General features: G+C 39.9%; 1 protein-coding gene across 1 annotated transcript; it reads right to left on the bottom strand.

Annotated features, from left to right (window-relative positions):
- Nucleotides 1-5331: 5331 nt before the first annotated feature.
- LOC119480342 (scavenger receptor cysteine-rich type 1 protein M130-like) lies at nucleotides 5332-10822 on the bottom strand (the record flags this gene model as incomplete). Its single annotated transcript, XM_037756512.1, has 5 exons — nucleotides 5332-5634; nucleotides 5758-5840; nucleotides 6023-6352; nucleotides 10129-10422; nucleotides 10516-10822. Coding segments are annotated over 5 exons (1134 nt in total), but the record flags the coding sequence as incomplete, so codon positions are not given.
- Between the last annotated feature and the right edge of the window lie 7462 nt (nucleotides 10823-18284).

Raw genomic sequence — 18284 nt, 5'->3', positions numbered from 1 at the left:
ACAAGTATAGTATAAGGGTTGTACTACTAGTATAGTATGAGGGCTGTACTACTAGTATAGTATAAGGGTTGTACTACTAGTATAGTATGAGGGTTGTACTACTAGTATAGCATAAGTGTTGTAATACTAATGTAGTATGATGTTGTACTACTAGTATAGTATGAGGTAGTACTACTAGTATAGTACGAGGTAGTACTAGTATAGAATGAGGTAGTACTACTAGTATAGTACGAGGTAGTACTACTAGTATGGTATGAGGTTGTACTACTAGTATAGTATAAGGGTTGTACTACTAGTGTAGTATGAGTACTACTAGTGTAGTACGAGGTTGTACTACTAGTATAGTATGAGAACTACTAGTGTAGTATTAAGTAGTACTACTAGTATAGTACGAGGTGGTACTACTAGTGTAGTATGAGTACTATTAGTGTAGTATGAGGGTTAGAATACAGCCTTGGTGTGTGTGATCAGTTTGTTCTCTGATTTAAAGATCAATATATATTTATTATGTCTGAATAAAAACACTCCTCTGAGCTGCATTTCTGTGAACTGATATTTTGATAAAAAGCTGCTGACAGATCACTGATTGTAGGACTGTGGTTTTCTGTTACCTTGACAACCAGGGCAGGCTGAGATGTTCCTCTCAGATTAATGCTGTCAGAGTGTTCTTATCATTTCCAGTTAAATGTGTTAACCTCAGCAGAGAGTCATTCAGAGCAGACTGAACTACAGCTGCAACTAACCGTTATATTAATAGTTGATGAATCTGTCCGTTCTCTTATTCAAGTAATCAATCAGTGGGGAAGGAAACATGCTGATCATAAATGGTGCTGGATGATATTTCAGTGTTTCAGTGTGTCGTTTCCTTGGTAACTGGTGCTTGTTTTACTGACTTTGTCTCAGTCGGTTCACTGACATCATGTTTCTGTGTTGTTTCACTTGAACGAGTCCTTCAGAAAGCTGCAGGATGTCTTCAGCTCTGCTGCTTTCTTTATTCATTTCAACTCACATTTTGTGGCTCTTGTGTCGGCTCGTGTTTCAGTCTCCGCCTTTTATTTTGAAATTGATCTGAAGCTGTGAATGTTCGTTTCAGTCTCGCCCGCTGTTTAAGTGAGGCTGGTACAACCAACCGATTGGTTCATCTGGCTGTCAATCAACACATCAATATCTCAGATGTTACTGAGGAGAATGTACCACCACACTTGGTTGTAACTCATATCTCACAATTATGACTTAATATCTCATGATTAGTACTTAATATCTCAAAAAAGACTTAATATCTCATAATTATGACTTAATATCTCATAATTAGTACTTAATATCTCAAAAAAGACTTAATATCTCATAATTAGTACTAGATATATCATAAGTAGTAAATATCTCAGAATTAGTACTTGATATCTCATAATGATGACTTAATACCTCATAATTTGTACTTAATATCTCACAATAATAACTTAATATCTCATAATTAGTACAAGATATCTCATAATTAGTACTAGATATCTCATAATTAGTACTTGATATTTCATAATTAGTACTTGATATTTCATAATTAGTACTTGATATCTCATAATTAGTACTTGATATATCATAATAAGTACTTGATATGTCATCATTAGTAGTAAACATGTCATCGTTATTAGAGCAGACGTCCTAACTAGAGGATGGAGTGTATAATAAAGTGCTGGTAGGTATCCAGTCAGGTGAGGTGTTGCTGCTCTACACTCTCCCCTCTATGCTCCAGCTTGTGATACCACAGCTTTTCTACATCTGAAGATTAGGCCTCACCTGTTTCGGTCGGCAGCTGTCACAATACGGTGAATACGGTGAAAGTCCGTTTGGACGCATCTGTCTGACTTTCTGTGAGTACTGGACTGTGTTGCATCACAGGATGATCACTTATCTAGAGGATCTACATCTTCTGGCTTTTTATGTTATTCATTCATGTTTCCTGTTTTATTTTGATACTACAACTTCACTTCCTGCCTTGTGTTTTCCTGTCTGCCCCGCCCTGATTAGTCTCACCTGTCCCTCGTTAGCCCTGCAGACCTCCTGCTCACCTGCTCCCACTTCCCCGTTAGTCAGTCACTACATATAGTCACATGGATATCTCCCAGTGTGTCAAACTGAGGAGGAAATAAAAGCTCCTTAAATCAGGTAGCTGCATCATCACACCTCTGTCTTCTCAAAGAGCGACAATCAATAACCATATGAAGCTTTCCTCATAAATTAACAATGATCACATCTATTCTGGTAATAATGCCAGTAAGTCATAATTCATAGTCATAGTTTGAACATAATAGATGTAGATTTCTTACAGTGATCTTAATCACTTCATCTCTCTGTGTATTGAAGCTCCCAGCAAACCTGAGTCCTGATCCAACAGCAACAATGGGGACATGAAAACAGAATATTTGGACATAGATCTGCACAGGTGAGTCAAAAACTCTCCTTCTGATGACGCTCCGGTTTGGTTTTGACCACATGGTGTCGTCCAATAATGATCCGCCTGGATCCGACTTCAACAACCCTTAAAGTACTTTACTTAAGTAGTACTAGTGCTACATTTCTCTGAGCAATACAAGTATGCGTAACCTAAAGTGACGTCATCTCCACGTAGAATAAACCCCACATTTTCATTGATGTTTTAATCTCTGACTCTTGCTTGACTCCTGTGTTTATATTTTTATTCAGATTGTTTGCTTAGTTATGAGGATATTTCGTATTAATATCCAAGTACACAACTTTTAATTAAAAAATTACGCAAAATTCTTTTGAATAAAGGAAATTCCTCAATTATAAAAAGCAAGTTCCTTAACTACAAAATGAATCAAAGTTCTTAAATACAAAAATAAGCAAAATTCTTCTGAAATATAATTAAAGGTCCCATATTGTGTTATTTTTCAGGTTCAAAATTGTATTTTGTGTTTCTACTAGAACATGTTTACATGCTGTAATGTTAAAAAAATGTTTTATTTTCCTCATACTGTCTGCTTGAATATGCCTGTATTTACCCTCTGTCTGAAACGCTCCGTTTTAGTGCATTTTGACGGAGTTGTAACAGAATTGCGTTGCTAGGCAACAGCTTGGGTCCATGTTTACTTCCTGTCAGCTGATGACATTCACATACACTGCAACCAGGAATGAACTGGGACACATTTACAATGTTTACGTTTAAAATTGTGCCAATGGTCTAAATATTGTATATTTGTGACATCACAAATGGGCAGAAATCCTGACAGCTTGTTTCAAATGCAGAGTTTCCGAATACGGGCTGTGTGTATTTCCCTGTGGATTGAGTGTTTCGATACTCTCACAGTATTTATATGGGACTGAAGCCTGCTTTATAATAAAAAAACATGAAAATCTCTTTTTTTATATAATATGGGACCTTTAAGTAAAATTCTTATGAAAAAAGAAAATTCCTTAATTACAAAATTAAGTAAAATTCTTTAAAAACAAGTAATTTATGAAAATCATGAAAATTTGCAAAATTGTTTATTACAGCATTAAGTGAAATTCTTATGAAATAAGCAAAATCCTTCATTAGAAAAGAAGTAGTAAAAGTAACATCCTCAATTATAAATTTGTGTAAATTTAAGTACAAAATTAAGAAAATTCCTTGAATACAAAAGTAAAATTCATAGAAATTAAACAAATTCTTTAAGTGCAAAATGAAGTGAACTCATTATGTGCAAAATTATTTTGAATAAAGAAAATTCCTCAATTATAAAAAAGCTAGTTCCTTAACTACAACATGAATCGATATTCTTAAATAAAAAAATAAGCAAGATTCTTGAGTACAAAAATAATCCAAATTCTACTGAAATAAAATATTTTTTTTAAGTACAACATTAAGAAAATTCAAAAAGTACAAAATCCCTTGAATACAAAAGTAAGTAAAAATCATACAAATTAAGTAAATTCTTTAAGTGCAAAATTAAGTAAACTCTTTATGTACAAAAAAAGCAAAATTCTAATGAATAAAATTAAGTAAAATTCTTAAAATTATAAGTAAATTACTTCATTAGGAAAATTTGCTAAATCCTTGATTACAACATTAAGTGAAATCCTTATGAAATAAGCAAATCCTTCATATGAAAAAAAAGTAGTAGAAGTAAAATTCTCAATTCTCAATTTTCTTTATGTACAAAATTAAGCAAAATTCTAATGAAATAATAAAATTCCTTCATCACACTACAAGCTGTTAGTACTCTTTTATTTTTGCTCCCATTTGTATTATTATGGTTATTTGTTTTAGCTTAATGTGGTGTGTGCTTCCAACAATAAATGAGCCATGTGAACCACAAGGGAGCGCTAAAGTGAGGTTATAAAGTTCACGTGTCACTAACAAGATGAAACTGATGTGAAAACAGCCTCTGGCTTTTAATACTGTACTTTGTTTGCTAGCTACATGACTTTGATTCATTCATTATATATATTGGTGAATCACAAACATCAACAGATTGTCAACGTGGCAGCAGATGTGCTTCACCAACCCTGGATGTGCTCCAGATCCAACAGTCGGTGGCTCTGTGACATGTTTTTACTCTTATCTCAGGATTTCATTCTTCAATTGTCTTCAAATTTGATTTGCACATTGGTAACTCAGAGTTTAAAGGATATATATCAATGTTTCACAGTTATTTTGATGTAATATATAGCATTGTTCCCGATCGGCCTGGGTCAGACTCCTGCCGGTATTCCTGCTTTCAAGTCTAGTTTTCAATGACACTTTATGTTTGTGAGGTGTTTTTAGAGATTTACATCTTCGGTAGGAACCAATGGCCTACATACGTTCTGACAGAAAGTCAGAAAGTATGAAAAGACTAACACATTGTTGGTTTTCATGTTGAGAGTAAGACAAATATAGTATATAAAGTGACATAATGAATCCAGCCTTCTTGTTTAAAGGTCCCATATCTTGCTCATTTTCAGGTTCATACTTGTATTTTGTGTTTCTACTAGAACATGTTTACATGCTGTAATGTTAAAAAAAGAACTTTATTTTCCTCATACTGTCTGCCTGAATATACCTGTATTCACCCTCTGTCTGAAACGCTCAGTTTTAGTGCATTTCAATGGAATTGCAACGGAATTGCGTTGCTAGGCAGCAGTTTGGGTCCATGTTTGCTTCCTGTCATCTAATGTCATTCACATGCACTGCAACAGGAAATAAACTGGGACACATTTCGAATGTTTACGTTTAAAACCGTCAAATTATCTAAATATTGTATATTTGTGACATCACAAATGGACAGAAATCCTAACGGCTCGTTTCAAATGCACAATTTCTGAATGCGGGCTGTGTGTGTTTCTCCATATATTGAGCGTTTTGATAGTTTAACAGTATTTATAAAGCACTTAAACCTGCTTTATAATATTAAAGAAAAAGAAAATCTCACTTTTTACAATGTGGGACCTTTTAAAGGGAACATTAATCTAAAATGACCTGCTGCTGGGTTGTGTGTTATAAATCCATCTGGATGTGAGATGAGCTCCTTGGAGGTGCTAATCTGCTCCCCGAGCTCCTTCCTCTTCAGTCGGCCCTCCTTCAGTTGCAGGAACACCCAGGTTATAATAATCCGGCTCAGCCTTCTCCCGTCTGCCCGGCCTCTGCCCCCTTTTGGCCTGGAGACACATGAAAGCACACAGATGTGACATCCTGCATCACTCCTCTCTCTTCATTTCAATAAACACGGACTGAGTGCTTCATGTCAGTCAGCGGTCTGAACAACAGACGTGTGTCAGTACCTTATAGTAGAAGTAAAGGCCAATGTTCGCCAACAGCAGAATCAGAGGCAGGACGATCGCTCTGATGATAAAAGGCCTTAGATCTAATCAAAAAACATGGACAGTCATCACATCACATCACATCACATCACGTCACATCACATCACATCACATCACATCACATCACATCACATCACATCACATCACATCACATCACGAGTCCAACAGCTCCCGTTAAACACAAACTGTAGTGACCTGAAATCTAAAATCACTTCTTGAATCTTACCTGCGACGGTGAGAGAGATCGGACGGCTCTCAGAGAAGAAGTCGTGAGAAAAAACATAGACGTGATAAACACAGCGGTAGTTTCCTTGGTGGGCGGGCTCTGCGGCAGGAAACAGGAAGTGGGCGGAGTGATTGACAGCTGGCTTGGTGTAGTTGAGTGCTGAGCTGGAGGAGGTGAAGGCGAGCTGGAAGGAGCCTCCTGGGTACTGTGGCTGGACGGAGCAGCTGATGTTGAAAGCGGAGCCCCTGAACACGTGAAACCCCTGCTGCTGGGCCTCGGAGACCCCGTCCACAGAGGAGGACCCAGAGATGTTGGGCTGAAGCAGCAGATCTGTAAATACAGAGAGATGATTGGCTGAGAGCTGGGGGCACGTTCAGTCTGAAAACAGCGTCCACTGGTTTGCTACGGTTTCCGGGTTGAACGGCGTGTTTCCTCTAAATGGTGATCAACAGGCTTTTGAGGTGCGTTTCCTCTCATTTGGTGGGTGTGTCAGAGGTGAATCCCAATCAGCAGCGACGTGCACAAACCCCGTCGTATTATAAAGGCAGTGCATTTGCGTAGCACAGGGGTTAGCAACCTTTACTATCAGAGAGCCATTTTAGAAAAAAAAACTAAAAAAAAACTGTCTGGAGCCGCAAAACATTTGCAGTGAAGTATGGGGCCACATTGAGGGGAAAAAAAATTTAGATTTCGAGAATAAAGTTACAACTTTACAAGAAAAAGTCATAATATTACGAGAAAAAAGTCGTAGTATTACGAGAATAAAGTAATAACTTTACAAGAAAAAAGTCGTAGTATTACGAAAATAAACTAATAACTTTAAGACAAAAAAAGTCATATAACAAGGAATAAAGTCATAACTTTATGAGGAAAAAAGATTTTTTTTTTTTCCTCAATGTGACCATAATACTCCGTCGTACCGTCGTAGTTTGACCTACAACAATGATGAATAAAAATGAAAATGTAAACAAAAAAAAAGTTATTTATTTCCACTAATTTTTTAAAAAATCCACAGGGAGCCACTGGAAAGGAGCTAAAGAGCCGCATGTGGCTCCGGAGTCGCAGGTTGCTGATCCCTTGCGTAGCACAACAGAGTCTTCAAAGAATTTACTTAAAATAACACACAAATTGATGAAATAGAACTGCGAACAGAGACACCTGTGACGTAGCAAAGAGGCGTGGCAATGTGCCACACGTCATATTGAATTGATGTGGCTTTAAAATGATGTCTCATTTTGTTAAAAGCCTTGTGCCTCAACTCCTCTCTTCCTCGCGTCTCTTCCTCGCCTCCTCAGCTCGCATCTCTCGTGGGCGGGATTAATACGCGAGGAGAGGAGGCGAGGAAAGGAATGGAGGATGTACACACGTAGGCAAAATTGTTGGTACCCTTCCGTTAAAGAAAGAAAAACCCACAATGGTCACTGAAATAACTTGAAACTGACAAAAGTAATAATAAATAAAAATTGACTGAAAATGAACTAATGAAAATCAGCTGTTGCTTTTGAATTGTGGTTCAACAGAATCATTTAAAAAAACAAAGTAATGAAACTGGCCTGGACAAAAATGATGGTACCCCTAGAAAAGATGTAAAATAATTTGACCATAGGGACATATTAAACTAAGGTGTGTCCTGTAATTAGCATCACAGGTATTTTCAAACTTTTAATCAGTCAGTCTGCCTATTTAAAGGCTGAAAAGTAGTCACTGTGCTGTTTGGTATCATGGTGTGTACCACACTGAACATGGACCACAGAAAGCTAAGGAGAGAGTTGTCTCAGGAGATCAGAAAGAACATTATAGACCTTCATGTTAAAGGTAAAGGCTATAAGACCATCTCCAAGCAGCTTGACGTTCCTGTGACTACAGCTGCACATATTATTCAGAAGTTTAAGGTCCATGGGACTGTAGCCAACCTCCCTGGACGTGGCCGCAAGAGGAAAATTGATGACAAATTGAAGAGACGGATAATACGAATGGTAACCAAAGAGCCCAGAACAACTTCCAAAGAGATTAGAGGTAATCTCCAAGGTCAAGGTACATCGGTGTCAGATCGCACCATCCGTCACTGTTTGAGCCAAAGTGGACTTAATGGAAGACAACCCAGGAGGACACCAAATCATAAAAAAACGAGACTGGAATTTCCCAAATGCATATTGACAAGCCACAAAGCTTCTGGGAGAATGTCCTTTGGACAGATGAGACAAAACTGGAGCTTTTTGGCAAGTCACATCAGCTCTATGTTCACAGACGCAAAAATGAAGCATCCAAAGAAAAGAACACTGTACCTAATGTGAAACATGGAGGAGGCTCGGTTATGTTCTGGGGCTGCTTTGCTGCATCTGGCACAGGGTGTCTTGAATCTGTGCAGGGTGCAATGAAATCTGAAGACTATCAAGGCCTTCTGGAGTGAAATGTGCTGCCCAGTGTCAGAAAGCTTGGTCTCAGTTGCAGGTCATGGGTCCTCAAACAGGATAATGACCCAAAACACAGCTAAAAACACCCAAGAATGGCTAAGAACAAAACATTGGACTATTCTGAAGTGGCCTTCTATGAGCCCTGATCTAAATCCTATTGAACATCTGTGGAAGGAGCTGAAACATACAGTCTGGAGAAGGCACCCTTCAAACCTGAGACAGTTTGAGACAGTTTGCTCACGAGGAGTGGGCCAAAATACCTGTCGACAGGTGCAGAAGTCTCATTGAGAGTTACAGAAATCGCTTGATTGCAGTGATTGCCTCAAAAGGTTGTGCAACAAAATATTAAGTTAAGGGTACCATCATTTTTGTCCAGGCCAGTTTCATTAGTTTGTTTTTTAAAATGATTCTGTTGAACCACAATTCAAAAGCAATATCTGATTTTCATTAGTTCATTTTCAGTAATTTTTTTTCTTTCTTTAACGGAAGGGTACCAACAATTTTGCCTACGTGTGTACAAACTGTGAAATGGGAAAGGCCTACAGACAGACAGGTGTGTCCTGTCAGGTGAAGCTCAGCAGTCTGTGGAGAGTTTGAAGCTTTCAGAAACAAGCCCACTTCTACAGCAAGCTGTTTTAACATTTAATAGCTAGACAGGAGATTCAGTAGAGATATCTGCAACGTTGTTTTGACTAGTCATAACTGTAATACAGATATCTGTATTTACATTTTGACTAGTCATAACTCTAATTTTAGATATCTGTAATTACATTTACACTAGTCATAACTCTAATTCTAGATATCCGTAATTACATTTTGAATAGTACCATTCAAACTATTTTTGCCATTCATGTGTATGGGGTTTCTCATTATGGATATCCACAACTGATATCTTTAATTTAAAGCCGTATGGGTTTATAAAGTGTGTCTGGAGACAATAAAACTACAATAGGCTGTACATTTCTACCACAACTCTCTAGTGAACAAAGCTCTCGTTGGCCACAGATTCCTCGATGATGAGCTCTTTCTATTTCATGTTAATCTTTGTTAAACTATCTGATCCACAGCGGTCCCCGACCACTCGTCTCACAGCCAGCTCCACAAATAGACCGATCTCATGTATGTGTCCAGCTCGGAGGACTAAAGGCTCTCTGTGATTAAAATGAGCTTGTAGCTCGTTGTCTACCTCACTACGGTTAGAAAGAGCCCTCGTTGGTGTTTTGGCTATGTTTCTCTAATGAGTTATTGATCCGGGAAGTTTGAATCTGTGAATCTTCCCAACTTTACCAACTATCCAAGTTAGAAAAAGCTTCTGCTGACACTGTTCAGATGCTTTGTTGGGCCGATATCCAATGGGAAGCCTTGATGAGAAACGTCATAAAAGCAACTCTGACTAGTCATGATGAGGTTTGAGAGATCTGTAACTGTTATTTAGGATAGTCAGGACTGAACTACAGATATCTCTAAATGTCCTTTTGACTAGTCACAATGACGTTATAGATATCTGGAATAAGAACTCTGACTAGTCACAATGTAATTACGACTAGTCAAAATGTAGTTGTAGATATCGCTAATGTTAATTCTGGATGACTTTACAGTTCAGTCCAATGGAAATCACCGACTGTTACTGTGACAGAGGAAGGAACATACTGGAAACTTTACTGTCATAGATGATGTCACTGATGGGCTTACCTGAACAGGTGAGATTCAGGATGGAGTAAGAGGTATCGGATGTTGCACACTCCCTCAGAGCAGATCCAGACTGAACACAGTCAGACCTGATACTCCACACAGATATGGATGAGGACGCCGCTCTCAGTTCTACAGAAACAGCAGAGCCACAATTTAACTCTCTGCAGGCAACAGCTGCTTCATTCAGGGTCCAGCTAGAGTAACGGCCACGGTCATCCACTGGTCTCCAGTCTCCCTGTTTCACCTCCAGTGTTCCTGCACAGCGACTGTCTCCTCCCACCAACCTGACAGGCTCTGAACAGAAACAAGAGAGTCGTCAGGAAAAGAATAAAGTGAGTTTCATTAGAACAGAAATGAACCAGATCAGAGCTGCAGCTCCTCTTCTACCTGAGCAGGTGAGTCCAACAGCTTTGCCAGGTGAGCAGGTGTTTCTCTCTGAGCCTGAGCTTCTACAGTCCAGGAGAGCAGACTCAGTTCCTCCACACTGGAACTCTTTGGTCCACATTGGATCCTCCACTTCTCCATACAGCACCCCCTGGAGGACTGAAGGAGCCCCACAGCCAAGCTCCCTACAGACCACCTCTGCATCCTGCTGGTCAAAGTCAGCTTCACACACTGAGGACCACCGGCTAGACTGGTTGGACTTCACCTCCAGTCTGCCTGAGCACAGACTAGTCCCATTCACCAGCCTGACAGAGTCTGGAGAGATGATAGAAGATAAAATAGAGAGAGATAAAAGACACCAGACACTCAATAAAAAGATGTCATGAAACAACAATTCAGTGATTCAAACTGGACTCAGAACAGTTCCAACATGAGTTCATCATCAGGACACATCTTTTCACTGCTCACTGACAGTGGCTAGAAGAGGGTCAATAGTAGAGGCAGGGGGATGGATGGGAAACCAGGAAGAGAATAAACATCTTGGTGCATTCAGCAGCTGATTTACGGAGGCAGCAACTCATCAGACTCCATCATGGCTGCTCAGACAGTCTGTTGCCATTCTACCTGGCACATGTGTGTGTCAACCTGGGTACATTATTAGATGATGTCATAGATGATGTCACTGATGGGTTTACCTGAGCAGGTGAGATCAAGGATGGAGAAAGAGGTATCTGATTTTGCACACTCCCTCAAAGCAAAAAAAACAGTTATTTATTTACACTAATTTTTTTAAAAATCCACAGGGAGCCACTGGAGAGGAGCTAAAGAGACGCATGTGGCTCCGGAGCCGCAGGTTGCTGACCCCTGGTGTAGCACAACAGAGTCTTCAATGCACCACCATTTCCATTTAAACGTTTTTTTTATGTTTTGTTGACCCTCATTCAACTAAATGGACCTGATTTTGTGCCTCCTCGATCCTCGATGCTCCAGCTTGTGATCCAGAAATCGATCTCAGCGCTCCATCTTGAAGGACATCCCAATTCCTAAAATGCATCAGGAGGAGCAAGGAGGCTTGCTGTGTATACTTTGTGTAAGTCTTCTCGACACCTGTGCTTTTTTTAATTTTTTTTTATCAACTTTATTGAGGCAGTTGTCAAGTTTAAAACACTTGTGTATACAACTCAAGTCTACAATTACAAACACGCCACGGGGACTAAAGGTTGTAATAAAAGAGATTAAATAATAAATAAAAGTTAGCCCTCCTGTTGTCTTCCCGTCGACCATGCAACTTTTGTCTTCCCGGGTCAAAATTGACCCGGTTTTGTTTGACTGTTTTCAAGGCATACACTGTAAATTATCACCCAATTCTGTATTACACCTTTTTGGCCAACTTCATTCCAACTTATTACCGCAAGTTTTACACTTTTTTTTTTTTTTAAATTAGGGTTATAAACTTAATATCTGTGAAATTTTACCTATTTTTTGAGTAAAAATAAGCAGAAATTATGACTATAGTTATTATCAGAGTAACATAATGTTGATGGATTATCACAGGCTGGTATATGTCAAAGTTTAGTCAAAAACATTTTTTGAAACCATTTCAATTTTTTGAATGGCAGCAAATAGTGACACCTATTTTCCTCCCGGGTCAAAATTGACCCGGGAAGACAATAGTTGTCACTATTTACTGCCATTTTTATTTTTTGAATGGCAGCAAATAGTGACACCTATTGTCTTCCCGGGTCAAAATTGACCCGGGAAGACAATTGGTGTCAAAATTGACCCGGTCTGGTTTGACTGTTTATATAAGGCATGCAGTATAAATTATCACCCAATTCTGTGTTACATCTTTTTAGCCAACTTCATTCCAACTCATTACCACAAGTTTTACACTTTGTTTTTAAAATTCATGGTCAATAATCTTCATTTATATGAAATTAAACCTAATTTTTTTTAGGAAAAAAACGCAGAAATTATGAATTATTTGGACTTTACTCAAAATTGTAGGAACATATTTTGATGGATTATCACAGACTGGTATATGTCAAAGATTAGTCAGAATGTTATAAATATTATAATATTCAATGACAGCACATAATGACACATTTTTAGCCAACTTCATTTCAACTCATAACCACAAGTTTTACAGCTCTTTTTGGAATGTATGGTCAATAAGCCTCATATACATGAAATTATACCACTTGTTTTTGAGTAAGATAAGCAGAAATTTAGTTATTTTGGATTATCACAGACTGGTATCTGTATGGAGTGTTGATTCTGCATGTAAACAGAAATAAGCGCTACTCTTCCGCAAGACGCAATATGAACATGAACAGTAGGGGCAGTGTAGGGGCAGTATGGTGATGTCTGTGACAGGGTCAGGGGTCAGTAGGCATGTCAGCTGTGACAACAATGGCAGAAAGTTTTGAAGACAAGCTAATAATAATAATAATATATTAAACTTATATAGCGGGGGGAAAACGGTGTGAGGTAGACCAAGTCCACAATGACCTGCATCTGTACAATGTGTCATTACTGCTGCACAGTAGCAATTATGCTTGTCAAAATAGCTGGCGACCGATCGGTACCATTTTAGTAAAGTCGCGGTGCAGAACTCCTTCGTTGCACCAGACAAACTCAGCGATGGAAGCTGGTAGACACTGCGAAAGTCTACAGACTACAGCAGCAGAAAGTGAAAGCAGAGTGAAAGTGCCAGCAGACAATTTATTTCTGTCCATTGACTGCTGTTGTCCTACATGTTGTCCTCCATAGCTCTCTGCTAGCAGCAGCATGGATTCTGCCCAGCACTTCCACATTTTCAAATCCAATTTGGGAGGCCAGAACGTCCGGCCTGAGACGCATCTGTAGAAATCTGTTTGGAATCGCAGTTTCAAATTTGCATTTCATATGTTTTTTCTGCTGTCCAGACTTTCTAAAATCAATCTGGATACAATCTGGATATGTTTTATTATTATTATTATGTATGTATATATCACAAAATGGATTTGGGCTTGCAGCCTGAACAAGGCCCATGGTGGGACCGGTACATCCAAGATGTGATAAGAACAGGTTTACACAGCTTTAGCTTTGAAGTTGTGCTGGAAAGCACAATAGTGATACATTCAGTTTGTGTGTGTGGCATGCGAGCATGCGTGCGCATGTGTGTTTGTGCGTGGCATGATTTTGTGTTGTCTGGAAGCTCTGGTTCCGATGTAGGAAAAAGTTGTGATAAAAACAGGTTTACACACCTGTAGCTTTGAAGATGTGTACGCGTGTGCGTGAGAGTGCGTGTGTGTGTGTGTGTGTGTGGGGGGGGGGGGTTGTGCGCGTGTGATTGTTCGTGTGTGTGCGCGTGTGTGTGTGTGTGTGTGTGTTCATCTGCTGGAAATGTACAATGCCCACTATAGAGTATGGGTGCGTGTGTGAGTAAGTGTGTGTGTTGTGTGTGTATGCGCGTGCATATCTGAATCATATCTGAATTGTTCGTGTGTGTGTGGTTGTGTGCGTGTGGTTGTTCGTGTGTGCGCGTGTGTGTGTGTTCATATGCTGGAAATGTACAATGCCCAGTATAGAGTATGGGTGACTATTGCTGCTGCTGTGTGTGTGTGTGTGTGTGTGTGTGTGTGTGTGTGCGCAAGTGTGTGCGTGTACATATGCGCGTGGGTGCGTCCAAGTGTGTGTGTATGTGCGTGGTTGTGTGCAAGTGTGTTTTAGTAGTGTATTCATATGCTGGAAAACACAGTAATGTGTGAGTACATGAGTAATGTGGCTGTGTGTGTGTGTGTGTGTGTGTGTGTGTGTGTGTGTGTGTGTGTGTGTGTGTGCGTGTGTGTGTATGCACGTGCGTATCTGAGGAGTGTGTGAGGTGTGTTTGAGGTGTGTGTATGTGTGTGGTTGTGCATCTGTGTGTTTATTTGCTGAAAAACACAATAGTGTGACACATTGCACCACCGGGTCAAAATTGATCCGGGAAGACAACAGGTGTTACAAAATTGAATAAAATACCCATAATGCAATGAAAATAGTGGTCATTAACTTTTTTTGCAAAGACCATAGAAGGGAACCACTCATGCAATTTTGGGGCAATTACGTGAAAGAAATCCATATTTATGATAAAATGAAGTTTGAAAACGGGTCAAATTTGACCCGAGGACAACAGGAGGGTTAGATCACTATCTTGTAAAGCTTACAGTGGTTTATATGTTTTAGTAGCTTTTTGGTTTGTACATTCAGATATAGAGGAAATATATTGTCTGACATGGTCATGAAGTATTTGGATTTGTGAATATAGAATTTAGTTAAAATAACACACAAATTGATGAAATGGAACTGAGAACAGAGACACCTGTGACGTAGCAAAGAGGCGTGGCAATGTGCCACACGTCATATTTAACTGATGTGGCTTTAAAATGACGGCTCCGAGGCTCCAAGGTCTCATTTTGTTAAAAGCCTGTTGCCTCAACTCCTCTCTTCCTCGCGTCTCTTCCTCGCCTCCTCAGCTCGCGTCTCTCGTGAGCGGGATTAAGACGCGAGGAGAGGAGGCGAGGAAAGGAATGGAGGATGTACAAACTGTGAAATGGGAAAGGCCTATAGACAGACAGGTGTGTCCTGTCAGGTGAAGCTCAGCAGTCTGTGGAGAGTTTGAAGCTTTCAGAAACAAGCCCACTTCTACGGGAAGCTGTTTTTTTTTATTTATTTTTTATTTTTTTTTAAATTATTATTTTGAGGGCATTTTTTAAGCGTTTATTGATAGGACAGTGGATAGAGTCTTGGAAAGGGGGAGAGAGAGAGATGACATGCGGAAAGGTCCACAGGCCGGATTCGAACCCGGGTTCACCGCTGCCAGGACTGAGCCTTGGCCACACATGGGCGCCCGCTCTACCGACTGAGCTAGCCAGGCGCCCACGGCAAGCTGTTTTAACATTTAATAGCTGGACAGGAGATTCAGTAGAGATATCTGCAACGTTGTTTTGACTAGTCATAACTGTAATACCAGATATCTGTAATTACATTGTGACTAGTCATAACTCTGATTCTAATTAATAGGCTGAGAATTTCTAGCACAACTCTCTAGTGAACAAAGCTCTCGTTGGCCACAGATTTCTCGATGATGAGCTCTTTCTATTTCATGTTAATCTTCTAACTATCTGATTCACAGCGGTCCCCGACCACTCGTCTCACAGCCAGCTGCACATAGTGACCGATGTCGTGAGTCCAGCTCAGAGGACCTCACTACGGTTAGAAAGAGCCCTCGTCGGTGTTTTGACTGTTTGTCTGATGAGTTATTGATCCGGGAAGTTTGAATCTGTGAATCTTCCCAACTTTACCGAACTATCCAAGTTAGCAAAAGCTTCTGCTGACACTGTTCAGATGCTTTGTTGGGCCGATATCCAATGGGAAGCCTTGATGAGCAACGTCATGACAACAACTCTGACTAGTCATGATGAGGTTTGAGAGATCTGTAACTGTTATTTAGGATAGTCAGGACTGAACTACAGATATCTCTAAATGTCCTTTTGACTAGTCACAATGACCTTATAGATATCTGGAATAAGAACTCTGACTAGTCACAATGACCTTATAGATATCTGGAATAAGAACTCTGACTAGTCACAATGTAATTACGACTAGTCAAAATGTAGTTGTAGATATCTCTAATGTTAATTCTGGATGACTTTACAGTTCAGTCCAATGGAAACCACCGACTGTTACTGTGACGGAGGAAGGAACATACTGGAAACATTACTGTCATAGATGATGTCACTGATGGGCTTACCTGAACAGGTGAGATGCAGGATGTAGACAGAGGTATATGATGTTGCACACTCCCTCAGAGCAGATCCATACTGAACACAGTCAGACCTGATACTCCACATAGATCTGGATGAGGACTCCTCTCTCAGTTCTACAGACACAGCAGAGCCACAGTCTAACTCTCTGCAGGCAACAGCTGCTTCCTTCAGGGTCCAGTCAGAGTAAGGGTCATCCACTGGTCTCCAGTCTCCCTGATGTTTCACCTCCAGTGTTCCTGCACAGTGACTGTCTCCTCCCACCAACCTGACATCATCAGGCTCTGAACAGAAACAAGAGAGTCGTCAGTAAAGGATAAAGTGAGTTTCATTAGAACAGAAATGAACCAGATCAGAGCTGCAGCTCCTCTTCTACCTGAGCAGGTGAGTCCAACAGCTTTGCCAGCTGAGCAGCTGTTTCTCTCTGAGCCTGAGCTTCTACAGTCCAGGAGAGCAGATTCTTTTCCTCCACACTGGAACTCTTTGGTCCACATTGGATCCTCCACTTCTCCATACAGCACCCCCTGGAGGACTGAAGGAGCCCCACAGCCAAGCTCCCTACAGACCACCTCTGCATCCTGCTGGTCAAAGTCAGCTTCACACACTGAGGACCACCGGCTAGACTGGTTGGACTTCACCTCCAGTCTGCCTGAGCACAGACTAGTCCCATTCACCAGCCTGACAGAGTCTGGAGAGATGATAGAAGATAAAATAGAGAGAGATAAAAGACACCAGACACTAAATAAAAAGATGTCATGAAACAACAATTCAGTGATTCAAACTGGACTCAGAACAGTTCCAACATGAGTTCATCATCAGGACACATCTTTTCACTGCTCACTGACAGTGGCTAGAAGAGGGTCAATAGTAGAGGCAGGGGGATGGATGGGAAACCAGGAAGAGAATAAACATCTTGGTGCATTCAGCAGCTGATTTACGGAGGCAGCAACTCATCAGACTCCATCATGGCTGCTCAGACAGTCTGTTGCCATTCTAGCTGGCACATGTGTGTGTCAACCTGGGTACATTATTAGATGATGTCATAGATGATGTCACTGATGGGTTTACCTGAGCAGGTGAGATCAAGGATGGAGAAAGAGGTATCTGATTTTGCACACTCCCTCACAGCAAAAAAAACAGTTATTTATTTACACTAATTTTTTTAAAAATCCACAGGGAGCCACTGGAGAGGAGCTAAAGAGACGTATGTGGCTCCGGAGCCGCAGGTTGCTGACCCCTGGTGTAGCACAACAGAGTCTTCAATGTACCACCATTTCCATTTAAACTTATTTTTTTATGTTTTGTTGACCCTCATTCAACTAAATGGACTTGATTTTGTGCCTCCTTGATCCTCGATGCTCCAGCTTGTGATCCAGAAATCGATCTCAGCGCTCCATCTTGAAGGACATCCCAATTCCTAAAATGCATCAGGAGGAGCAAGGAGGCTTGCTGTGTATACTTTGTGTAAGTCTTCTCGACACCTGTGCTTTATTTAATTTTTTTTTATCAACTTTATTGAGGCAGTTGTCAAGTTTAAAACACTTGTGTATACAACTCAAGTCTACAATTACAAACACGCCACGGGGACTAAAGGTTGTAATAAAAGAGATTAAATAATAAATAAAAGTTAGCCCTCCTGTTGTCTTCCCGTCGACCATGCAACTTTTGTCTTCCCGGGTCAAAATTGACCCGGTTTTGTTTGACTGTTTTCAAGGCATACACTCTAAATTATCACCCAATTCTGTATTACACCTTTTTGGCCAACTTCATTCCAACTTATTACCGCAAGTTTTACACTTTTTTTTTTTTTAAATTAGGGTTATAAACTTAATATCTGTGAAATTTTACCTATTTTTTGAGTAAAAATAAGCAGAAATTATGACTATAGTTATTATCAGAGTAACATAATGTTGATGGATTATCACAGGCTGGTATATGTCAAAGTTTAGTCAAAAACATTTTTTGAAACCATTTCAATTTTTT

This window comes from Sebastes umbrosus, chromosome 21, assembly GCF_015220745.1.
Source record: "Sebastes umbrosus isolate fSebUmb1 chromosome 21, fSebUmb1.pri, whole genome shotgun sequence".
Classification (NCBI taxonomy): domain Eukaryota; kingdom Metazoa; phylum Chordata; class Actinopteri; order Perciformes; family Sebastidae; genus Sebastes; species Sebastes umbrosus.
This window is presented reverse-complemented; position numbering and strand designations above follow the sequence as displayed.